We start from the raw sequence: 26751 nt of genomic DNA on the forward strand, positions 1-26751 counted from the left end.
CCATGGTGATGTATTACTGTGTGTGGGGGGAGGGGGGTTGACTAATTGTACTCTTTCATAGTTTATTTAATCTCTTCCCTCTCATCCCTGCGTCATCAATCGCGGTCTTTGTTTGTAAATACTTTCAATATCGACTTGATCTGAAAGTAGGCCCTATAATCCCAATTTTAAAGCGTATGCTTACATACATATACTGTAACAACTCGGAAGAAAGCAAATCCACCTATGCTATTCCTCATTCTTCTTATCCTATTTCACACCATCAGATATCTGATTCAAGGTCCTAAGAACTTGAGGGCACACTTGTGGTATTCACGATGCTGTAAACTCACCTGAAATCTCTGCAATGGTTGTATAGGAACTTAACAACAGACTTAGAGCACTTCATGATCCTGTAAACTTTGGGTATTTATCTGAAACATAAAAAGGCATCAGATTAAATGTGTTTGAGCTAATAAAACTGTCTGATATCACAGACTCATTATAAGGGGTGGATATAGGGTTTGAACGTGTGAAGTGAACATAGAGATGGATAGCGGCACACTTAGGAGGTACTCTCTCTCTCTCGCTCTCTCTCTTCCATCTCTATGGAAGTGAATCACTTGAAGATTGACCTTTTTTTTTAATGCAAATGCAGATTTTTCTAAAATTAGCCATTGCATGATTTAGCCATTTAGCATGTCAGAATCTCAAAGATATCTAACTCCCGTTCCTCGTCTTGTCTGTTGGGTTGCTCTTTTCCTTGATGTGTGGTGTGACCAGTTTGTTTTGTAGCTGTTTCTGAGCTGACCTGTTCTGGCTTTCTGTGTGGCAATCTTTCATTGTCCCTCTTATCCCAGGATGTGTGGGGGAGTGGACATGTCCTTGGTATGATTAGTCTTTCTCTAGGCCTACTATATGTGGTGATGGGCATAAATACCGGACTCATTCGAAGGGCATGTGAAACACCCCACCCATTCCCGGGTCTGTATAACAATAACAAAGAGCGAGACAAATTGGTTTTCCCTTGAATGCATGCTCGTAATGAAGCTTTTGTATATTGACATTGGACTGCCTTCTGAGGTTTTTTCCCCCCCCCCCCACAACATTTGTTGGTGCCGTGACCAGGATCGCTAAAGCAGGACCCGAACCTATATCGCCGGCTGGGAACCAGACAAGGTCTCCTGGTCAAAACTAAGAGGTAAGGGACCTTTTTTTTCTCTAAATCCTTATATGACACAACAACCATAGATGATCCCATTCACTGTGAGTCTACATGTAATCAAATATATGTTGACAACCAGGCACAGTACAGAATGTTCAGGTGTTGAGTCAAAGATGGTTGCTTTCTGTGACTGTTTCCTTAGATATCATAGCATCACCTTGCTGTGGTATTTAGCTTCCCATGCGCTACTTACTTGATGACTAATCTGGATAAATAAAGGTTGAATATATTGAATAAATAAATTGCTCTCTTCAGAAATGTGAATGGATGGGAGAATAAGGCAACGACAATTGAAAGAGCCATGCATATGCTTTAGGGTTGATAGACATTTGAACAGAATACATGCTAGCCTAAACCGTTAGTTCAGTCCATCCTTCTAAAGTACATGCCTACCGCTTTTCTCGTTGATCTGGAACATAATCATGCACATTTGTATGTTTTTAGCAAGTATGTGACTAGTGTGTGGCCAGCGGAGACATGAGCATTCAACCAATTGCCTCCTCGTCTCACCCCTCTCTCTCTCTACATGTAAGTGATGTTAACCATATTGACTTTGTAGATACAGTAGACAAGCTATTGGAGCCTCTGTGCGTTCCACCTCCCTCAGGCACGATTCCATGTGTGTCTACCTAGACCCGGGAACCACCCTCGCACACAAAGGTGTAGCTCATTTCAATACTAATGCCACATTATGGGCATTTGAAAGTGTGAGCTACATTTTATTATGAGTCAGCTTACCTCAGAAGCAAGTGGTTAATCCGTTGGGTCCCCATCGAGTCGAGGCACAGAGAGAGGTCACAGAGATAGTGTTTAAATAGACTCGCCTTCGCATCATTATTAAAAATAATATCCACAGGGGCTGTACGATTGTACGGTTCTCTGTTTTTTAAATTTTTTTATTCCTTTTTAGAAGCATGTGTAGCAAGGGAGACTGACAAGAATAATGTGGCCTTTTATGGTAGAACTATGCTACCTTTTCAGATGAGGCAAGGTCTTCTAATGAATTGAAATGTGTTATTTTCAGCAGGAGATTCTCTTTTGCATACAAGTTAAATGGCTTGGCCTTAAAAAGCACAGTTGGTAGTTCACTTTACCATTTGGCTGTGCAATGAATATAGAATGAATGCAGCATAAAGACACACGTGCGCACACACACGCGCGTGCACACACACACACACACACAGACAGTTTATTACAAGCTAGATAACACACCATGTTGTCACCACTCTACCAACTATGACAATTGGTCCCTGAATTGGTCCCTGAATCAAAACAATTATAAGGCGTCTCATGTGATTTCCGCTGGTTGACGTTATTGTTTTGAAATGCCATGTAGTCTAGTCTACACCATCTTGACACCGCAGCTAAAGTAAGGCTGCGGTGCAGAGATGTCATATAGCTGAACGACTGTAGTTCATCTTAAATATGTCAGTGTTAAAAAAACACAATGACAATAACCACATACGACACAAACATATCCACTTTCATTACATGCCTATGGTGTCATATCAGTTCAGTCACAACCCAAGATACCCGTCAATAGATAGAATTATTGTTGTATGACAGAACTAGGGACAACTAGTTAAAGTTCATCTTAAATACGTCAGTGTCAAAAAACACAAAGACACCATATAAGACATAACCACTATCATTCTTTCTCTATTTGGTGTCAGTTGAGTAATAATGCAAGACGCTACCTTTCATAGTATGTTTATGTCATTTCTACATTGCCAGAAGTCTGAGACATCACTCCAGAGAACTCATTTCCACTGCTCCAGAGTCCAATGGCGGCGAGCTTTACACCACTCCATCCAATGGTTGGCATTGTACATGGTGATCTTAGGCTTGTGTGCGGCTGCTTGGCCATGGAAACCCATTTCATGAAGCTCCCCACGAACAGTTCTTGTGCAGATGTTGCTTCCCGGGGCAGTTTGGAACTCGGTAGTGAGTGTTGCAACCGTGCTGAAGCTACACGCTTCAGCATTCGGCGGTCCCGTTTCTGTGAGCTTTCGTGGCCTACCACTTTGCGGCTGAGCCGCCGTTGCTTCTTGACGTTTCCGCTTCACAATAACAGCACTTACAGTTGACCCGGGGCAGCTCTCGCGGGGCAGAAACTTGTTGGAAAGGTAGCATCCTATGACAGTGCCACGTTGAAAGTCACTGAGCTCTTCAGTGCGGGCCATTCTACTGCCAATGTTTGTCTATGGAGATTGCATTGCTGTGCATTCGATTTTATATGCCTATCAGCAACGGGTGTGGCTGAAATAGCCGAATCCACTATTTTGAAGGTGTGTCTACATACTTTTAGCCATGTAATGTATAATCCATCCATGAGTCATATGTTTCAAAATGATGGGGTATATAATTGAAATGACGGCAAAACATCACATGACTGTGGCTTTAAATCTAAATCTGTTTCAACTCACGAGCCATAGACCCTGGCAGATAAACACCCCCTTATACCCTTTAGAGAGGATAGGGATATAACCAGATAAATGTGATGAGGACACAGCACACACAGGGTGATACTGCATACAAAGCAGGCATGGCACTCAAGGAGGACATAGATTCTCTATGACGCTATGATCTACGTAAGCATGGCTCATGACAGAGCTTCCCCATGCATCAAAGGGATTTGTGGAAACCAGAACATAGAAAAGGAGTTAACATAGACTGTATGGCAATTCCACTAAGCATCAACATCAACAATGCAGCTACTGTAGTATGCCTGTTGATGGTACCTTAATGATACTCATAGTGTGCAGTAAGAGAGTGTGTGAAGCAAGACTGACACCTAGAGGCGTTGGGGGATATTTATCATAAAGAACAACAATCTCTATTCCTGTGTAGAAGATGGACAGATATGTAAAAATACCATTGCACAAAGCATCTCAGAGTAAAAGTGCTGATCTTGGATCAGGTCTTCCCTCCTATTCATTATGATTTAAAAGGAAAAACGTATCTGAGATCAGCACTTGTACTCTGAGAGGCTTTATGAAATTGGCATAATCTACGATATTAACTATTGCCCAGGCATGTTCTGGTTCTGTTGATCGCACATGGATGCATCCCAATACGTAGCTTGTTGTCATGGGCTGTTTGTCACAAGTCATGGTCATCATGTTATGGTTAGAGTATCTGTGTAGGGGTCAGCTATTGTGAGCAAATGCTTTGACAGAGCTTGAGTCATCTTGATTCAGTATCACTTAAACCATCAGACACCGTGGAGCCCAGATGCCAAGTCAGGCATCGATCAAAGGGGTTGCCAAGACAAACAAACACATCAACAGAGAAAAGTGCATACTGTGACTGCTTATCTATCAATTGAAACTTGTGCATACACCTGCTCGTTGAACATTTAATTCCAAAATTGTGGGCATTAATATGGAGTTGGTCCCCCTTGCGAAAACAGCCTCCACTCTTTTGGTAAAAGGGGTTCCACTAGATTTTGAAACATTGCTTTAGGGACTTGCTTTCATTCAGCCACAAGAGCATTAGTGAGGTAGGGCACTGATGTTGGGCAGTTAGGCCTGGCTCACAGTCGACGTTCCAATTCATCCAAAAGGTGTTCGATGGGGTTGAGGTCAGGGCTCTGTGCAGGCCAATCAAGTTCTTCCACACTGATCTCGACAAACCATTTCTGTATGGACCTCACTTTGTGCATGAGGGCATTGTCATGCTGAAACAGGAAAGGGCCTTCCCCAAACTTGTTGGAAGCACAGAATCGTCTAGAATGTCATTGTATGCTGTAACGTTAAGGTTTCCCTTCACTGGAACTAAGGGGCCTAGCCCGAACCATGAAAAACAGCCCCAGACCATTGTTCCTCCTCCTTGTTGTCTCTATGCATTTGGGGAGGTAGTTATCCTGGCATCTGCCAAACCCATATTCGTCTGTTGGACTGTCATATGGTGACGTGTGATTTGTCACTCCATTTGAGTCCAATGGTGGCGAGCTTTACACCACTTCAGCCGACGCTTGGCATTGCGCATAGTAATCTTTGGCTTGTGTGCGGCTGCTCAGCCATGGAAACCCATTTAATGAGTCTCCTGATGAACAGTTCTTTTGCTGACATTGCTTCCAAAGGCAGTTCGGAACTCAGCCGTGTTGCAACCTGAGGACAGACGATTTTTACGCGCAACGCGCTTCAGCACTCGGCGGTCCCGTTCTGTGAACTTGTGTGGCCTACCACTTGACGGCTGAGCCGTTGTTCCTCCTAGATGTTTCCACTTCACAATAACAGCACTTACAGTTGCCCGGGGCAGGTCTAGCAGGGCAGAAATTTGACAAACTGACTTGTTGGCGAGGTGGCATCTTAAAAGTCACTGAGATCTTCAGTAAGGCCATTCTATTGCTAATTTTTGTCTATGGAGATTGCATGGCTATATGCGCGAAATAGCCGAGTCCACTCATTTGAAGGGGTGTGCACATACACTATATACAGTGGGGCAAAAAAAGTATTTAGTCAGCCACCAATTGTGCATGTTCTCCCACTTAAAAGGTGAGAGGCCTGTAATTTTCATCATAGGTACACTTCAACTATGAGAGACAAAATTAGATTTTTTAATATTTTTTTTATGAATTTATTTGCAAATTACGGTGGAAAATAAGTATTTGGTCAATAACAAAAGTTTATCTCAATACTTTGTTATATACCCTTTGATGGCAATGACAGAGGTCATATGTTTTCTGTAAGTCTTCACAAGGTTTTCACACACTGTTGCTGGTATTTTGGCCCATTCCTCTATGCAGATCTCCTCTAGAGCAGTGATGTTTTGGGGCTGTTGCTGGGCAACACGGACTTTCAACTCTGGCCAGGTCACTCCAGGACCTTGAAATGCTTCTTACGAAGCCACTCCTTCGTTGCCCGGGCGGTGTGTTTGGGATCATTGTAATGCTGAAAGACCCAGCCACGTTTCATCTTCAATGCCCTTGCTGATGGAAGGAGGTTTTCACTCAAAATCTCACGATACATGGCCCCATTCACTCTTTCCTTTACACGGATCAGTCGTCCTGGTCCCTTTGCAGAAAAACAGCCCCAAAGCATGATGTTTCCACCCCCATGCTTCACAGTAGGTATGGTGTTCTTTGTATGCAACTCAGCATTCTTTGTCCTCCAAACACGACGAGATGAGTTTTTACCAAAAAGTTATATTTTGGTTTCATCTGACCATATGACATTCTCCCAATCTTCTTCTGGATCATCCAAATGCTCTCTAGCAAACTTCAGACGGGCCTGGACATGTACTGGCTTAAGCAGGGGAACACGTCTGGCACTGCAGGATTTGAGTCCCTGGCGGTGTAGTGTGTTACTGATGGTAGGCTTTGTTACTTTGGTCCCAGATCTCTGCAGGTCATTCACTAGGTCCCCCCGTGTGGTTCTGAGATTTTTGCTCACCGTTCTTGTGATCATTTTGACCTCACGGGGTGAGATCTTGCGTTGAGCCCCAGATCGAGGGAGATTATCAGTGGTCTTGTATGTCTTCCATTTCCTAATAATTGCTCCCACAGTTGATTTCTTCAAACCAAGCTGCTTACCTATTGCAGATTCAGTCTTCCCAGCCTGGTGCAGGTCTACAATTTTGTTTCTGGTGTCCTTTGACAGCTTTTTGGTCTTGGCCATAGTGGAGTTTGGAGTGTGACTGTTTGAGGTTGTGGACAGGTGTCTTTTTATACTGATAACAAGTTCAAACAGGTGCCATTAATACAGGTAAAGAGTGGAGGACAGATGAGCCTCTTTAAAGAAGAAGTTACAGGTCTGTGAGAGCCAGAAATATTTATTGTTTGTAGGTGACCAAATACTTATTTTCCACCATAATTTGCAAATAAATTTAATGAAAAATCCTACAATGTGATTTTCTGGATGTATTTTCTCATTTTGTCTGTCATAGTTGAAGTGTACCTATGATGACAGTTACAGGCCTCTCTCATCTTTTTAATTGGGCGAACTTGCACAATTGGTGGCTGACTAAATACTTTTTTGCCCCACTGTATACAAAAGTACGTTGCTTTGCCCAAATAATAGTCATCAATCATCACTATGTAAGGCATTAGAGTATTGCTATGAACTATTGAGCAATCAGTTGTGATGGGTGGGACATTTTTGTTGGAACAAGAACCATCATCGAACTCGTACATAAAATATGATTGGCACATGTGGCATACCAACCAATTAAGTGGCCTTGTGGTTAGTGTCTGCCCTAAGATTGGAAGATTAGGGTGTTGATCCCCAGTCAAGTTATGAAATGCCTCTCTGCTTGGCACTCAGCACTGTGTCCTGTCCATAGGCAGGTTGGCATTTATTGGTCACTAGCTGGCACAGCCACAGTCATAAAATCAGATTTTAAACCCAACTTCGCCCACACTGCTAACCCTAATGCTTAACCTTAAATTAAGATCAAAAAAGCCCATTTTTGTTTTTATAGATTTTTATGAGAGAGCCAATTTTTACTTGGCAGCTGGCCCATCTAGTAGAAACCGCTCAGTTCTGCCTCCAGGGCAAGATTCATGACAAATGTCAACCTGCGTCCATAAGGTATATATGTACTTGTAGACCAAGATGCCTCCCACTATAGAAACAGGCTCCGACAAGGCTTACTTTACTTACATGTGGCATAAGGATCAAAGAGGCATACAAGAGCCAGCTGGGCTTTAAATTGTCATCATTTATTGTCTCATCTTCTTTACAATCAGGATTGTTCTGGACAATATGCAATGAAACTACTGAGATAGATGTGGAATTAGATGCATCATCCAAATGTTTCTCATATTTGTATTTGGCTGGACAAAAACACACGTTTTATGATATGACCTAATCTCAGTTACATATACCTGGTCTTATCAGATCGGCCACACATTAGGATTTATGCACATACTCCAAAGGTTTGCATACAATAAGCACTAACTAACAACTCAAGTAGGACTTTGAAATCCTCGCAAAGTAGACATTTCCTGCCCTATTGGTACAGAGAAAAATAGAGAGCCGTCCCAAACACAACCTATAGTACCTGTTTTGAATACTGAGCGAGTTGAATCCCAGCCAAAACAATATAACTTCATTCTAATGACAGTTTACCCAAAAAGACTGCCCATTTTTTTTCTACTGTGTTATTGACTTGCTAATTGTTTACTCCATGTGTAACTGTGTTGTCTGTTCACACTGCTATGCTTTATCTTGGCCAGGTCGCAGTTGCAAATGAGAACTTGTTCTCAACTAGCCTACCTGGTTAAATAAAGGTGAAATAAAATAAAATAAAAAAACTATAGTACCACAAAAGTAATTTTTATCACTAAACTTATGTAGCTCAGTTGGTAGAGCATGGTGCTTGTAACGCCAGGGTAGTGGGTTTGATTCCCGGGATCACCCATACGTAGAATGTATGCACACATGACTGTAAGTCGCTTTGGATAAAAGCGTCTGCTAAATGGCTTATTATTATTATTATTAACTTGAATGACAAAGCTTGAGTGATTTTTCTGTAGTCAGATGAGGTTGCAACGACACTCCTATGCACCTCCCAGACACTCCTATGCACCTCCCAGACACTCCTATGCACCCCCCAGACACTCCTATGCACCTCCCAGACACTCCTATGCACCTCCCAGACACTCCTATGCACCTCCCAGACACTCCTATGCACCTCCCAGACACACTATCCAAAATGGATGAGGACAGAAGGGTCTGTGTGCGTGCATCCTGGTGAAAGGAGAGGATAGGTGAATCGAGCATGTTCCTAGAGGGGCTTGTGTATTCCTCTGTGGATCAGCAGCCGCCGGTCCCTGCATAAAGACAACAAAGAAAAACACAGTTGGTCAGGACAGAGGAGCAACTCTGAAAATGTCATGTGGAGACCTGCACCACCTATTGAAATGTACCTTTTGGTAGGTGAATCATGTGACAAATGAGGTTCTAAGGTGGTTAGTTAAAAAAAAAAAAAACATGTCTTCGTATTAATAAAACACAACAATAACTGCACCATTTCATTTTAGTAGGAGAGAATGGAGAATTGTTGTATTTACACTTGAGCTGTGATATTGCTGTCACCTTTTGACCATCAGTAGTAATGTTGTCAGTCCTATTAACACTGTCATTGTTCTAACCACTGCCAAGAATGGGGAAGATGGTGGCCACTCATCTGGATGGATAATCTGCATTTTCTCTTCTGAGCAGAAGGGATATACAGTGCAGTTGGGAAGTATTCAGACTCCTTGATTTTTTTTCCTGACAGCCTTATTCTAAAATGGATTAAACTGTTGTTTTTCCTCATCAATCTACACACAATACCCCATAATGACAGAGCAAACAGTAAAAAAAAATGTTTTGCTAATTTATTTAAAAAACAAAACAGATACCTTACGTAAATAAGTATTCAGACCCTTTACTCAGTACTTTGGCAGCGATAACAGCCTTGAGTCTTCTTGGGTATGACGCTACAAGCTTAGCACACCTGTATTTGAAGAGTTTCTCCCATTCTTCTCTGCAGATCCTCTCAAGCTCTGCCAGCTTGGATGGGGAGTGTCACTGCATAGCTATTTTCAGGCCTCTCCAGAGATGTTCTGGATGGGCCACTCAAGGACATTCAGAGACTTGTCTCGATGCCACTCCTGCACTGTCTTGGCTGTGTGCTTAGGGTCTTTGTCCCGTTGGAAGGTGAACCTTTGACCCAGTCTGAGGTCCTGAGAGCTCTGGAGCAGGTTTTAATCAAGAAGCTCTCTGTACTTTGCTATGTTCATCTTTCCCTCGATCCTGACGAGTCTCCCAGTCCCTGCCGCTGAAAAACATCGTAGAGAGATGGTGCCAGGTTTCCCCCAGACGTGACACTTGGCATTCAATCTTGGTTTCATCAGACCAAAGAATCTTGTTTCTCATGGTCTGAGTCCTTTAGGTCCCTTTTGGCAAACTCCAAGCAGGCTGTCATGTGCCTTTTACTGAGGAGTGGCTTCCGTTTGGCCACTCTACCATAAAGACCTGATTGGTGGAGTGCTGCAGAGATGGTTATCCTTCTGGAACGTTCTCCCTTCTCCACAGAGGAACTCTGGAGCTCATTCAGAGTGACCATTAGGTTCTTGGTCACCTCCCTGACCAAGGCCCTTCTCCCCCTTACGCTAAACACTGCTCCATATGTAGTAATTTGTGCAGCGCAAGTGCAATAAAGACAACCTAGAAGGTGACGACCACAGTCATGCAACGTGTTTGAGGTGATCAATTTGAGCAAGGCAAGGTGTATAATTGCTTATCTTAAATCACGTAATGAGTAGTTATTTGTAGATCACTTATTCTACGCAGTCCGACTGTAACAAAGAGAACCTGGAACATGTCCACAGCCTTATTTCCACTGGCAAGTAACAGTACTGTTGAGAAGCAGGGGTTCTTTACCTCACCCTAATCTGTGCAGTGCGGCTGCAATAAAGATGACCTGGAACGTGACCAGTCATGTTTACACTGGGCTTCCCTGTCAGGCAGGTAACAGATGTTTAGCAGTCGCGGGTACTCTACCACACACTTCACCACTGTGCTCTCGGTGCGAGTGCTGCTCAGAGACCCCTTTGGTTGTCCTGGTGACTCGGGTGTCCCTTCAGGATACCCCTCACTGGCCTCACAGTGGTATGTTCCATGAGCAGAGCTTTCTTCACTGATGGGACACTGTAGATGTGTGCTGTAGTTTGCTGGTGTGGACACTGGGGGGGGTGTTTCCAGGTCATTTACCACTTGTGTTTTGAGTTGTAGATTGGTGGACACAAGTAAAATCTCTGCAAATATGGTACATTTCCCCAAATTTCATAATCATACTGCAGATCCCTCTTTTCATGCAGTGATGAGATGAGGGAATGATTGAACATTCAAATGAACAACGACAAATGAAACGAAGCAGAATCTAATTTTAACTAGAGATATTACTCATTATTATTCAGCCAAAATCTCTCATGTATGACATTAAAGAAGCAATTGAAAACTACTCAGACAGAAGGGAACGGCACCGGCATCACTCACCAGCGATGGTAAGAATAACATTAGCGTATATGAGTGGAGTGGTGGAAGTCTTGTAGTAATGTGTGTAAGTTCCTTCGTCTGTGACAGAGGCGATGAGCAGGGAGCAGTTCCAAACCTCTATGTTTGGAACTGCAGTATCGAAGAGCCCTCACTGCTGCTCGATCATCCTATTTTTCCAAATTCATTGAGGAAAATAAGAACAATCTGAAATGTATTTTTGATACTGTCGCAAAGCTAACGAAAAACCAGCATTCCCCAAGAGAGGATGGCTTTCACTTCAGCAGTAATAAATTCATGAACTTCTTTGAGGAAAAGATAATGATCGTTGGAAAGCAAATAACGGACTCCTCTTTAAATCTGCGTATTCCTCCAAAGCTCAGTTGAGTCTGCACAACACTGCCAGGACCTAGGATCAAGGGAGACACTCAAGTGTTTTAGTACTATATCGCTTGACACAATGATGAAAATAATCATGGCCTCTAAACCTTCAAGCTGCATACTGGACCCTATTCCAACTAAACTACAGAAAGAGCTGCTTCCTGTGCTTGGCCCTCCTATGTTGAACATAATAAATGGCTCTCTATCCACCGGATGTGTACCAAACTCACTAAAAGTGGCAGTAATAACGCCTCTCTTGAAAAAGCCAAACCTTGACCCAGAAAATGGGGTGGCAGGGTAGCCTAGTGGTTAGAGCGTTGGACTAGTAACCGAAAGGTTGCAAGTTCGAATCCCTGAGCTGACAAGGTACAAATCTGTCGGTCTGCCCCTGAACAGGCAGTTAACCCACTGTTCCTAGGCCGTCATTGAAAATAAGAATTTGTTCTTAACTGACTTGCCTAGTAAAATAAAAAATAAAAAAAAGTATATAAAAAACTATCAGCTTTGTGCACGGGGGCATTGTCATACTGAAACAGGAAAGGGCCTTCTCCAAACTGTAAGCACAGAATTGTCTAGAATGTCATTGTATGCTCTCGCGTTAAGATTTCCCTTCAGTAAAACTAAGGGGCCTAGCCCGAACCATGAAACACAGCCCCAGACTATTATTCCTCCTCCACCAAACTTTACAGTTGTTACTATGCATTCGGGCAGGTAGCATTTTCCTGGCATCCGCCAAACCCAGATTTCTCCTGCCATATGGTGAAGCGTGATTCACCACTCCAGAGAACGTGTTTCCACTGTTCCAGAGTCCAATGGCGTCATGAAGATACCGACAAACAGTTATTGTGGTGAAGTTGCTTCCAGAGGCAGTTTGTAACTCGGTAATGAGTGTTGCAACTGAGGACAGAAGATTTTTACACGCTTCAGCACTTGGCGGTCCCGTTCTGTGAGCTAGTGTCACCTACCACTTCACGGCTGAGCTGTTGTTGCTCCTAGACGTTTTCACTTTACAATAACAGCACTTACAGTTGACCGTGGCAGCTCTAGCAGGGCAGAAATTTGACAAACTGACTTGTTGGAAAGGTGGCATCCTATGACTGTGCCACATTGAATGTCACCGAGTTCTTCAGTAAGACGACTCTACTGCCAATGTTTGTCTATGGAGATTGCATTTTATACATCTGTCAGCAACGGGTTTGGCTGAAATAGCTGAATCCACTATATTGAAGGTGTGTCCACATACTTTTGTATACATAGTGTATCACAATTCTATATGTATTAGGATTCGATACTGTGATTTTATTGCAATTTGATGTTCCAAACATATTGTGATTCGATGTTTCAAACATATTGATCACTATATTTCTGCTGCAAATGGACAAGAGAGCCTTTCGAAAATTAGTTTTGGAGATAAGTGCTGAAAACACATTCGCTCACCATTTTAAGAATACGTTTTAGTTCAGGTACAATCGGCAACAATAGTATCGCACTTTCCCCCTACCCTTCCTCAGATAAGGCTTTTTTGCCCGTCTGTAGGGGTACACTATAGCTTTTTAAGTGCCGCCTCGAAACCTCATTGGGAGATGGTGGCTAGTGTCTGTGTTTACATAACATTTCAAGGAGACATCTTCATATCTTGGCACCATATATAATGTGCTTTCTGCAACCACATGTTTACTAGGTACATATGTGGTTTAACTACTGGCACGTATTTGGGATTTAATTTGTGGTCTTGTGGCTGTGTCAGGTGTCCCTTCTTCTTTTCCAGAGTCTATTTGTGTCTAGTTTAATTAAATTCTACCTAGGCCAAACCTTCAACGTTTGATAGACTGTATGCCTACTTTGTATTACCAATGGTATGGTGGGACAGTGAAACGAACCTGAGTCACTGGCATGAAAGGCAAACACCCAACTCATCTTTCCAATAGGGTTAACTCACTTTGTGGGGATTGCAACGTGACTTGTTACACTGCCGCTCCGAATGGGAAGGCACGTACCCATTATTCGACTACTCAGCCCCCTCACACGTCCGGGCCTTGCGTTCTGACGGCCTCACAACCGCCATCCTACTTCTGACACCAATGTAGTGAGCACGGGGAAGGGAAGCAAACCCGGGTCGCGAACACTTGGTGGGAATTATAATGTGGCCCATGTAGCAAATATCGCAACAGTATGATTCATTGTATTATGATATTCTGAATTTGAGACCACATCTAGGAAGGCTTCTCGGGTTTATTGAAAAATACATATCTGGAATTCTCACAATATGATCCATTTCAATCCCTATTTTCTGAATTATTTACATATCTGTATGGCAGAATATAACGGATTTACCAGTGGGGCACACAGAGGCCAACATGCCAACTACTGTCCACATGCTTTTGTTAAACCTACAGCAAAATAATGGAGATAATGAAGACAATAATTGAAACAAACAAACATAATACATACAAGTTTTTGTATAATGACATTGTTAATGTACTTTTATCCTGGAATCTGCCCGTATAATTTAACTGGCTATATTGAACCTGTTTTACAACACTGTCATACATAAACAACTTTCAAATGAAACACAAACATTTGCGAATGTAGAGGTGCAACTTTCTATGACAACATTAATTGAATCAAGAAATTGTTAAAGATTGACTTCATAAATGCTGTTATTCTTGATTTAATCATTCATAAATAATTTACCTCCACATGACATTGAACAGAAGTAAATGCAGAAACATACCTGTTAACGTGTTTTGCCCCCGAACAAAATGCAGTTATTGTAACGGTCAGTCTGAGGATGAAAGTGAAGGTATTAAAAGTATCCCTCAACTTTTATGTTGACAGTCATTTGTGATTTGAAATGTCTTACCTGGAAAATAATGGACATCACTGCCCTCGTGTGGTCATGGTGTTCACCCCTCTCATTCGCTGCCGTAGATACAGACAACAACTCTCCAATATGTATTCATTGCGTGCCATGAGTGATTGACATGTTTGTCTACCAATAGTAATACATCATGGAAATGTTCTCGTCCAATCCAGGCAGAGGATATACCAAACCAACCGGAATCAACGTTAAATATAGCATGAAGAACAGTTGCTTTTTCTTGTCATTGCATACTCTGCAATTATAGTAAAAGTGCAGACATCAGGAAGCAGAGCAAATCTAGTTTCGTGTTAAGGTTAGTGTCCTTTAAAAAAAAAACAACGTTACATTCGGTTTTGTGAAGACTTCTCTTTGGGACTTCTTGATGATAAGATTAGCTTGCAATACAGTAGCTAGCTACCACGGTCACGTGTCAGTTAACCCATTCATAGACGCAAACTAGCTGTAGCGCCTATTTTACGGTATAGTCCAGGGATAGGTGACATAATTGTTCCATTTTTAATGATACAAGTTTCACACTTGGTACACTAACACCAGATAGCTTAATGGACATTAGCTAACGATTGGAGCCAGTCTGGGAAGCCGGTCAGTCAACCAGCCATCCAGATTTCCTGTTAGAAAATAGGTTAAAATAAATTCGCAACAAAATGAAAATTACTTTGTAATGTTATTTACTCATTAAAGAAACCCTCACAGGTAGGCAACGATTCTGATCATAAGATACTCGTAAGACCATAATATGTGCCATATTGAGGTCATTTTGACCATATAACAGCAGCAAATTTCCCTCACAGCTTGGACATGTTGAAATACGTATATTTTTGGCTATAAGTGCCAAGGCAGATTTAGTCCATTACCCCCTGGCGGTAATTTCCAACATGGCTGCTGAAAAATAGTCGAATAAACCCAAGATGGGTAACCTGCTTGGATAGATGTCACCAGGGGTTCTCTGCACCGGTCAGAGAGCTGACGGCAGAGACAGTGCCAAAGTTCACATATTTATTGAGGACTTGTGGTTGGACATGGTAAAGTTGGATTTGTGTGTGGTTCTGCAACAGAGAAGATGCATTCCAAGCAGGTTGCATAACATAAAAGGTAAATGTGATAAGGATTACTATTAAACCAATATATATCAAATAACAAAAATAAGGAAATACACATGGATAATAAATAGGAAATAAACTTTCTCTTAACTTGGACACACACAACTGTAAAAAAAAAACTGGACAGGATTTAAGTACACAAAAAGGTGTGAATGAGCCTGTCAGGGAAGTCCTGATAATTAGTGACAAGTGTGTGGCAGTGAGAGAAAGGTGAAATCAACTTGGTTGATCAAGTTCATCTCAGTAGATTCCTCCTTTTGATGATCAGCGTGGCAGATGTGTTGCTACCTACCCTCACCACCTGGGGGCGGCCTGTCAGGAAGTCCAGGATCCAGTTGCAGAGGGAGGTGTTTAGTCCCAGGGTCCTTATGAGCTTTGTTGTACCCTGAGCTGTAGTCAATGAATAACATTCTCACATAGGTGTTAATTTTGTCCAGGTGGGAATGGGCAGTGTGGAGTACAATAGAGATTGCATCATCTGTGGATCTGTTTGGGTGGTATGCAAATCGGAGTGGGTCTAGGGTTTCTGGGATAATAGTGTTGATGTAAGCCATTACCAGGCTTTCAAAGCACTTCATGGCTACAGACGTGAGTGCTACGGGTCTGTAGTCATTTAGGCAGGTTGCCTTTGTGTTCTTGGGCACAAGGACTATTGTGGTCTGCTTGAAACATGTTGGTATTACAGACTCAATCAGGAACATGTTGAAAATGTCAGTGAAGACACCTGCCAGTTGGTCAGCACATGCCCGGAGCACACGTCCTGGTAATCCGTCTGGCCCCGCAGCCTTGTGTATGTTGACCTGTTTAAAGGTCTTACTCACGTCGGCTACGGAGAGCGTGATCACACAGTCGTCCTGAACAGCTGATGCTCTCATGTATGCCTCAGTGTTGCTTGCCTCAAAGCTCGTCTGATAGGCTTGTGTCACTGGGCAGCTCGGCGGCTGTGTTTCCCTTTGTAGTCTGCCACATCCGACGAGCGTCGGAGCCGGTGTGGTATGAATCAATCTTAGCCCTGTATTGACGCTTTGCCTGTTTGATGGTTCGTCGCAGGGCATAGCGGGATTTCTTGTAAGCTTCCGGGTTAGAGTCCCGCACCTTGAAAGAGGCAGCTCTACCCTTTAGCTCAGTGCAAATGTTGCCTGTAATCCATGGCTTCTGGTTGAGGTATGTACGTACAGTCACTGTGGGGACGACGTCCTCAATGCACTTATTGATAAAGCCAGTGACTGATGTGGTGTGTTCCTCAATGTCATCGGAAGAATCCCGGAACATGTTCCAGTCTGTGATAGCAAAGCAGTCCTGTAGTTTAGCATCTGCTTCATCTGACCATTTTTTTATAGACCGAGTCACTGGTGCTTCCTGCTTTAATTTTTGCTTGTAAGCAGGAGTCAGGAGGATAGAGTTGTGGTCGGATTTACCAAATGGAGGGTGAGGGAGAGCTTTGTACGCATCTCTGTGTGGAGTACAGGTGATCTAGAATTCTTTTCCCTCTGGTTGCACATTTAACATGTTGATAGAGATTTGGTAGAACTGATTTAAGTTTCCCTGCATTAAAGTCTCCAGCCACTAGGAGCGCCGCCTCTGGGTGAGTGGTTTCCTGTTTGCTTATTTCCTTATACAGCTGACTGAGTGCGGTCTTAGTGCCAGCATCTGTCTGTGGTGGTAAATAAACAGCCACGAAGAGTATAGCTGAGAACTCTCTAGGCAAGTAGTGTGGCCTGCAGTTTATCACAATATACTCTACTTCAGGCGAGCAAAATCTAGAGACTTCCTTAGATTTCGTGCACCAGCTGTTCGTGCACCCCCCTCGTCTTACCGGAGTGTGCTGTTCTATCCTGCCGGTGCAGCGTGTTTCCCGCTAGCTGAATATCCATGTTGTCATTCAGCCACGATTCCGTGAAGCATAGGATATTACAATTTTTGATGTCCCGTTGGTAGGATATCAGTTTATTGTCCAATGATTGCACGTTGGCGAGTAATATTGACGGTAACGGCAGCTTTCCTAGTTCTGCCTTCTGCGGGTCCGGACGAGGCATCCGGCTCTTCGTCCTCTGCCTCACTTCCTTTTGCGAAAATTTGGGATGTCTGCCCTGTGGGGTGTTTGGAGAATATCGTGTGAGTCCTGCTTGTTGTTGTTGAAGAAATCTTTGTCTAATCCGAGGTGAGTGATCGCTGTCCTGATATCCAGAAGCTCTTTTCTTCTGTAAGATACGGTTGCAGAAACATTATGTACAAAATAATTTACAAATATCGCTGGGGAAAAAACACATAATTGCACAATTGGTTAGGAGACCGTAAAACGGCGGCCATCTCCTCCGGCACCGTGGTTCACTACATTCTTAAAGAAAATGATGTACATTTTACTCCATACATTTTCCCTGCCTCACAAAAGTACTCTTTACATTTTTACTGCTTAGCAGGACAGGAAAATGGTCTAATTCACAACCTTATCAAGAGAACATCCCTGGTCATCCCTACTGCCTTTGATCTGGCAGACTCACTAAACACATCCGTAATTTGTAAATTATGTCTGTGTTGGAGTGTGCCCCTGGCTATCCGTAAATAAAATGATGCTGTCTGGTTTGCTTAATATAAGGAATTTGAAATGATTTATACTTTTGATTCTTATGGATATTTTAGCAATTACATTTACTTTTGATACTTAAGTATATTTAAAGTACATTTACTATTAAAGTTCTCCCCAATTTCGTGGTATCCAATTGTTAGTAGTTACTATCTTGTCTCATCTCTACAACTCCCGTACAGGCTCGGGAGAGACGAAGGTCGAAAGCCATGCGTCCTCCGAAACACCGTGCGCATCCAACCCGGAAGCCAGCCGTGTCAGAGAAAACACCATGCACCTGGCGACCTGGTTGGCGTGCACTGCGCCCGGCCCGCCACAGGAGTCGCTAGTGCGTGATGAGACAAGGATATCCCTACCGGCCAAGCCCTCCCTAACCGGGACAACGCTAGGCCAATTGTGCGTCGCCCCATGGACCTCCCGGTCGCGGCCGGCTGCGACAGAGCCTGGGCTCACACAGCTAGCAATGCGATGCAGTGCCCTAGACCACTGCGCCACCCGGGAGGCCCCACATAGTTCTACTTTTACTCAAGTATGACAATTGGGTACTATTTTCACCACCGATCATGAGGTACTGTACCTCAGGGGAGCAATATCTCGAGACTTCCTTAATATTAGACATTGCACACCAGCTGTTATTGACAAATAGACACACACCACCACCCCTCGTCTTACCAGAGGTAGCTGTTCTGTCTTGCCGATTCTCACAAGGGACTCGAATCTGCGCTGATGTTTTAATTACAGAATAATAATTCACTTTTTCAATGCTAGTTAAGGATACTATAGCTATCACATTTTACATTGGATTCATTAACTACAAAAAGCTAAGAAGTGTTTTCATTTACATTTTGGTGGTACCAGTGGCGTGTATTCATGGATGCCAAGGGAAGCCAGGATTCCCCAAAGAATTTACAACAAAAAATCATTTGTAAAAAATTAAATAATAATAATTTATCTTTCATAAGTGTTATTCAACAAATTGAATGTATCTCACTGGAGAAAGCATCCGAGCGAACAAAAAATGTATCTATTTGATGCTGTCTGGTCAAAATAGAGTATTACATTGTTGCAAGCATTTGGCCTCCCTTTATTAAATAATAGCCAACCAGCATTGAGCTAAAGTGAGTGATCTCAGCTGTGAATGGTCATAGTGTGCCAAAAAAAAGTGTCAAAGGAAGCCAGTTTGGTTTTGGCTTCAGAGCAATCACATCAGAAACCAAACATCATGGAGATAGGAATTTTGACCTTTTTTTTTGCGATTCTGATCCAACCATACATTCATACATTGTGCCCTGACCATACACTAAAAATATAAAAATATATAAATATACACTGACCTGAGAGGATGAAAGTTCAACATGTAGCTAGATGTAGTATGCTCATGTTTACTAGCTGGCCTGGCGCATTGTTGCTCCTGAAGTTAAGTTAGGCTAGCGAACAAGCATTTTAGCCAGGTAGCCTAGGACAACAAAAACTGAAACTGTACTGTATGAGAGAGTCATAGACTGTTTAGGCAACATGAAAGAAAAGGACGGCATTGGCGTTTCTACAACTAGGGTGAGTCAACATGTTTTTTCTACTTGCACACACACACACTCACACACACACACACACTCACACACACAGAAATCAGAACCATGGACAGCCACACCATATTTAGTTTAAGTTGATTGGCCTTAATCGTTTTTGGTATCTTTTAGTTGTCACTGTATTAGACTAAGCATAGGTGATTAGATGATGTTGAAGTTGAAATGGTGCTGTAAGAGTGGCGGCAACTCCTGTTTTCTTTACGACTTGCGGTAACTCTCTGTGGTTCGAAATGTATAGTTGTTTCATAGTCCGAAAATGTCAGAAACATGACCTTGCTTGACCATGCTGTAGGTCATGTAACTGCTTGTTACATGCAATATGTTTTGTGGACTTCACCGGACAGATGTTGCTCTCTGGTTTTGTAATGAAACAATTGTGAGGTTGAATTTATTTTGCCACTGTGTCATCTTATTGTCTTGGCCTTAGGCCTATATATCACAGTGTCAATGCGTGTATGAACTAACAGGTTATAGTGGGCTTGGCTTTTTTGGGGGGCTTGGCTTCCCCAGTTATGTTGGGCGGCAGCGTAGCCTAGTGGTTAGAGCGTTGGACTAGTAACTGGAAGGTTGCGAGTTCAAACCCCCGAGCTGACAAGGTACAAATCTGTCGTTCTGCCCCTGAACAGGCAGTTAACCCACTGTTCCCAGGCCGTCATTGAAAATAAGAATCTGTTCTTAACTGACTTGCCTGGTTAAATAAAGGTAAAATAAAAAATAAAAATAAATGTTACTCACGCATCACTACTTTGGTGGAATCATTTAAAAGACCCAAATGCAGGACAACTGGATGATTTTGCTGGACATTCCCTCAACATTTTAGCCTACATTAATAAAAACATTTGGCAGTTAGGCCTACTGTCCTCTTCAAGTTTAGCTGGAATTTAAGCCGAAAGGCCTATTGTCAACCAATCATATTTCTTAAATCCTATCTGGCATTGGCCTACTTCTCGTCTTGCGCAGAATTTCAAATCTCAACAACGATTGGAGAAGTGTTTATTTAACATTACCAGTAGGCTCAGGCTACCACATCCTTATGATATATATTTTTTTTTGTGACGGCAAGAGACAAGTTGTAATGTGTGGCTAAAATAAGAGACAAATTAACCTTTTTTTCTAAATTAATGTTGTTTGAATTTGTTGATAAAATGTCGGACATGATTGTTTTGTTGCGGGACAAAGGGTCAAAATGCATGACTGTCCCGCACAATCCGGGACATGTGGTCACATGTCCTAACCGCTACTGGCACACACAAGCTTGTAGCTCTGGTCCAATGTTAAGCCAACTCTCAGAAGTTCAGACATTGAACGTTCCTTCCACACCATCGTATTTTCGGGAAGAAAAAAAATATATATATGTAACGATTTTGGAGGTTTAAAAAGTAATAGTAAGGAACGATATAAGCCGTTACTTGTTTTGGTTCAAACTGGTTCAGAACTTTATTTTGCTGGTTGGAACAGTACTGGAACGGAACCCAAAAAATTGTTCTGTTCAAAATGAAACGATTGGGAAATGATTTGGAATCCAACCCTTGGTGTAAACGGAAGAAGGACGCAAAACATTTCTTAAGCGGAAGCAAACGGAACGAATTGGGGAGGGATCTACCTGAATTTGTCCAATACAAACTCTAGTTTTAGTTGCAACTGTTTGGCTAATGATTACACCTTTGTTGTCACTGAAAAATACTGTCTTCTGCAACTGTAAAACAGTGGACAGTAAGTGCATATTTTTCATTTGTGAAATAATTATTTTGATGTGATATGTTTTCTAAAACCGTAGGCCATTTGAGAATCTAAGTTTAGATGGTGTATTTGGCTGTTTTGGCTGCCAGAGACAATTTGCCTTTTAAATAGAACATGTACTGTAAGGTAGTCTATTATTGGGCTACTTGTCAGTATTCCCCAAATGTAGATTCAGATCAAAAGGCTCCGTGTGCGATTCTCACCGACCTAGCATAACTATACAACTCAAGTGATTCTGATAAAAGTCTGTATCGTTCAAGCATATCAATATGCAATGCAGTCTAAAAAATAAATATGATCATCATATAAGTCGTTTTTCAGCAGGTGTGGATTGTGAAGATGGAGGGAGAGCATCCTCATGAGGAGAAGCAGACTGAAACTGCTTGCTGTGCATCCCAATGTCCCAAAGATGGAGAGGAAAGGCAGGGACAAGGGGCTATGTTATGGTCCATCCAGGAGGCAGTGGAGAGGCAGACCATGCAGATAGGAGCGTCCGCTTGTGGGGCAACGGCCGTAGTGGATGTCCTACAGGCCCTCGGCATCATTGTGGCACCCGAGACGGCTGACCGGTGTGTGCGGACGTGCCTGAGGAGGAACGAGGCGCCGCTGCCCGATTACCTGTTCTCCCGGAGCGAGGCTGGTATTGACCGCTTACTCTCCTTGTTCTTTTTAGCTAACAACTGTGCACTGTTTTCACAATAATCACCTGACAGCAATCTAACCTAATTACCACAATTTATGACAAGAATCTTTGTGTGTGCGTGCTTGCGTGTTTGTGTGTTTCTGTATTTATTTTCCACTGTTGTATATCTGTGATACACCCTCCTCTCTGTCTCTTCCCCTCTCACAGGCGCCACACACGCACAGCTGATAGCTGGGGCGGAGCAGGCCAGTGGTGGGCGCGTGCTGGGTCGCCACTTCCCCCTCCACCCTCGCCGGCGGGTGAGGCTGGTACCCTGGCTGGCACAGTGGATCCAGAAAGGGGCAGTGCCCGTGGCCACCATGAACATGCAGCTGGCAGTGCCAGAGGGAGAGGAGGTTCCCGACGCATGGCACCACCAACTCATCTTTGGGGTCGGACCCGACACTGTCTATATGACCAACCCCCTGGATGTGGGTAAGGTGTGTGTGTGTGTGTGTGTGTGTGTGTGTGTGTGTGTGTGTGTGTGTGTGTGTGTGTGTGTGTGTGTGTGTGTGTGTGTGTGTGTGTGTGTGTGTGTGTGTGTGTGTGTGTGTGTGTGTGTGTGTGTGTGTGTGTGAGAGAATAGCCTGTGTGACTTCATGCATTCTATATCCCAGTGAGTGAGCGGGAGGTGCATCAGCGACTCTGCAGTGAATCTGTGTTGCTGATACGTCGAGAGGATGTGCTGCTGAGATTGACAGCTGACGCCCCTCTGTCTAGTCTATCAGACGACCAGTCTGACCCACGCTGGAAAGCCCTGGATGTGGAGGGTGAGAGAGAGATTTCACTGATCTCTGTTACTCTGGTCATGTTCCCCTGCTCAGATCTTGCATGCATCAACCAATGGTTGTGTGCCACGTCATCGACTGTGTTATGTAAAGTACCTATCCAGCCACTTTAAGATCTGGCATGTGTCAGTAACGCCTGGGCACAGGAAGGCGCCCTATGTCTGTCTCTCTCTCTCTCTCACTCTTTGTCTCAGAATAACACACAATTTAGTTCTGCCAAAGCAGGATGTCACTGACGCGTGTGTGTGTGCACACCTGTGCGTTTGTGTGCGTGTGGTCCTTTACTCCCTTAGGTCAATTGAGGCAGATGATTCGTGAGGAAGACCATGATGATGAAGATCAGTTTAGGATGAGCCATGTCGTGATCCCCGCAGCGTACAGTTCAGGTGTGACGGTCTTCGCCCTCAGAGACTCAGACCAAGGACAGGAGCTTCTCCACACCCCTGAACTCCCTTTGCTTTGATATGGCTGGACAGTGGACACATCATTACCAAAAATCTTGCTCTGATTGGACAATGCATCTTTGACCTTCCCACTATTGTTACATGTATTCGGTGAGGGGAAATGTTCAGAAACTGGTGATAGAAATGTCATTAATAGAGCTAACATGGTTCCTTATTCTACAGGTAAGAGAGGCTTGTCTGTTCTACATATTATATTTCTATCTGAACATCTAACAATGTTGCACCCTGCTGAATGTGCCCCAGGTGTATTCAGTGAGGTGAAGCACTCATCAACAAAAAAGAAGCACTCAAAAACTATAGAATTGATAGAGCTGACTCAATTTCCTATTCAGACACAACTCATAATTCTGATATGTCTATCTACAGTGGGGCAAAAAAGTATTTAGTCAGCCACCAATTGTGCAAGTTCTCCCACTTAAAAAAGATGAGAGAGGCCTGTAATTTTCATCATATGATAGACAAAATTAGAATAAAAAAAAAATACAGAAAATCACATTGTAAGATTTTTAATGAATTTATTTGCAAATTATGGTGGAAAATAAGTATTTGGTCACCTACAAACAAGCCAGATTTCTGGCTCTCACAGACCTGTAACTTCTTCTTTAAGAGGCTCCTCTGTCCTCCACTCGTTACCTGTATTAATGGCACCTGTTTGAACTTGTTATCAGTATAAAAGACACCTAACCTCAAACAGTCACACTCCAAACTCTACTATGGCCAGGACCAAAGAACTGTCAAAGGACACCAGAAACAAAATTGTATACCTGCACCAGGCTGGAAAGACTGAATCTGCAATAGGTAAGCAGCTTGGTTTGAAGAAATCAACTGTGGGAGCAATTATTAGGAAATGGAAGACATACAAGACCACTGATCATCTCCCTCGATCTGGGGCTCCACGCAAGATCTCACCCCGTGGGGTCAAAATTATCACAAGAACGGTGAGCAAAAATCCCAGAACCACACGGGGGGACCTAGTGAATGACCTGCAGAGAGCTGGGACCAAAGTAACAAAGCCTACCATCAGTAACACACTACGCCGTCAGGGACTCAAATCCTGCAGTGCCAGACGTGTCCCCATGCTTAAGCCAGTACATGTCCAGGCCCGTCTGAAGTTTGCTAGAGAGCATTTGGATGATCCAGAAGAAGATTGGGAGAATGTCATATGGTCTTTGCATCCAAAGAACACCATACCTACTGTGAAGCATGGGGGTGGAAACATCATGCTTTGGGGCTGTTTTTCTGCTAAGGGACCAGGACGACTGATCGGTGTAAAGCAAAGAATGAATGGGGCCACGAATCGTGTGAGATTTTGAGTGAAAACCTCCTTCCATCAGCAATGGCATTGAAACGTGGCTGGGTCTTTCAGCATGACAATGATCCCAAACACCGCCTGGGCAACAAAGGAGTGGCTTCGTAAGAAGCATTTCAAGGTCCTGGAGTGGCTTAGCCAGTCTCCAGATCTCAACCCCATAGAAAAACTTTGGAGTGAGTTGAAAGTCCGTGTTGCCCAGCAACAGCCCCAAAACATCACTGCTCTAGAGAAGATCTGCATGGAGGAATGGGCCAAAATACCAGCAACAGTGTGAAAACCTTGTGAAGACTTACAGAAAACGTTTGACCCCTGTCATTGCCAACAAAGGGTATATAACAAAGTATTGAGATAAACTTTTGTTATTGACCAAATACTTATTTTCCACCATAATTTGCAAATAAATTCATTAAAAATCCTACAATGTGATTTTCTGGATTTCTTTTCCTCATTTTGTCTGTTATAGTTGAAGTGTACCTATGATGGAAATTACAGGCCTCTCTCCATCTTTTTAAGTGGTGGAACTTGCACAATTGGTGGCTGACTAAATATTTTTTTTGCCCCACTGTATAATATTGGCCAGTCATGTTGTACACAACACATTTTTTATCTGAACATTCATTAATGTTACTCCGACCTGAACGAGGCCCTGCTGCTGTACAGTAGGATATCCGTCCCTGACAGTAATACTTTGTTTGAACACTTTTCTGGGTCGTATTCACTGACATCAAGCAGAAGAAAATGAACCGAAACAGGGAGTGACTCCCTGAACTTACCCAATAACAAACATTAATTTTCCTATTCCATTGCATAACGTTTTGCTATAGTATGCACTAATGAATTTGACCCTGATCTTATGTGTGTGATGTTAAGAGTAGCCTACTTGATGTATGCCCCTGCACCAGTGGAGGCTGCTGAGTGGAGAACGGCCCGTAATAATGGCTAGAACTGCGCAAATAGAATGGAACCAAACACATAGAAACCATGTGTTGGATGGACTTGATACCATTCCACTAATTCCGCTCCAGCCATTACCAAGAGCCCGGCCTCCCTAATTAAGTTGCCACCAACCTCCTGTGCCCTGCACATTGAAATGGTGCACGGTTTGAAACCCTGTCTTCTGCAGCAGGACAATCAACCCTAATGCGCCACTCTGCAATACCAGATAAGCTAAATCTGTGGCACCGGGATGTAAATGTGATGCTGTGCTCATCTACACAGATACAGATTAGGTGTATATCGTGAGTGTGCTCATGATTTGCAGTTTTCTGTACTCAAGAATTTTGGCTACCACTTATTTGGCCAGTTTCCCAGACACAGATTAAGCCTGGTCCTTGACTAAGAATGATGTTCAATGGAGATTCTCCATTAACAGTAGCAGTTGAGTCCAGGACTAGGCTTGACCTGTGTCCAGGAAACCAACCAAATATGAAACCATGTTTAAATCAATCAACATGTATCTGTTGTCGTTCCACGTTGTGATGTTTGTCATTGTTAACTCCCTTTTATTTGTAAGCTATCAAAATACATAAAGAGTCGCAAGACCTATATATAACAACTCCCAGTCATTTATTGGGTAAAACACCAAAGTTTCGGCTGTAGCTCAGTTGGTAGAGCATGGCGCTTGTAACGCCAGGGTAGTGGGTTCGATTCCCGGGACCACCCATACGTAGAATGTATGCACACATGACTGTAAGTCGCTTTGGATAAAAGCGTCTGCTAAATGGCATATATTATTATTATTATTATTCTTCGGGGTCATGTCATGAATGCTTGAACCAGGTTATGAAGACAAACGGTGCAATTAGTGTAACCAATAACAATAGTGAGGGGTGTAAATGAATTGAGTGAAACTTAAATACAGTGCATTCGAAAAGTATTCAGATCCCTTTTTCCACATTTTGTTACATTACAGCCTTATTATAAATTGGATTAAATAAAAACAAATCCTCATCAATCTACACAAAATACCCCATAATGACAAAGTGATAAAAGGTTTTTAGAAATGTTTGCAAATTTATTCAAAACTAAAAACATTACTTA

The 26751-nt window shown here is 42.9% G+C and overlaps 1 protein-coding gene and 1 long non-coding RNA gene across 5 annotated transcripts; one reads left to right on the forward strand and one right to left on the reverse strand.

Annotated features, from left to right (window-relative positions):
• Positions 1-1652: 1652 nt before the first annotated feature.
• LOC127916650 (uncharacterized) lies at positions 1653-26550 on the forward strand. Of its 4 annotated transcripts, XM_052498975.1 has the most exons (6): positions 14636-14747; positions 18322-19693; positions 21790-22105; positions 22316-22582; positions 22765-22917; positions 23229-26550. In XM_052498975.1, the coding sequence occupies exons 2-6, from the start codon at positions 19655-19657 to the stop codon at positions 23396-23398; spliced, it is 945 nt and encodes a 314-aa protein (XP_052354935.1). In that variant the 5' UTR covers positions 14636-14747; positions 18322-19654; the 3' UTR covers positions 23399-26550. The 4 variants fall into 4 exon arrangements, with proteins under 4 accessions (XP_052354934.1, XP_052354936.1, XP_052354935.1 ...); XM_052498974.1 differs by lacking the exons at positions 14636-14747; positions 18322-19693 and adding an exon at positions 1653-1732 and having other exon boundaries at positions 21787-22105; XM_052498976.1 differs by lacking the exon at positions 18322-19693 and having other exon boundaries at positions 14630-14747; positions 23229-26549.
• On the reverse strand, positions 7862-14562 carry LOC118370116 (uncharacterized). Its single transcript, XR_004822747.2, has 4 exons — positions 14435-14562; positions 14306-14356; positions 13906-13961; positions 7862-8981 (listed from the first exon to the last, which is right to left on the reverse strand). It is a non-coding gene; the product is annotated as an uncharacterized LOC118370116 (long non-coding RNA).
• Positions 26551-26751: the final 201 nt, after the last annotated feature.

The sequence above is a fragment of the Oncorhynchus keta genome, chromosome 37 (assembly GCF_023373465.1).
Source record: "Oncorhynchus keta strain PuntledgeMale-10-30-2019 chromosome 37, Oket_V2, whole genome shotgun sequence".
Classification (NCBI taxonomy): domain Eukaryota; kingdom Metazoa; phylum Chordata; class Actinopteri; order Salmoniformes; family Salmonidae; genus Oncorhynchus; species Oncorhynchus keta.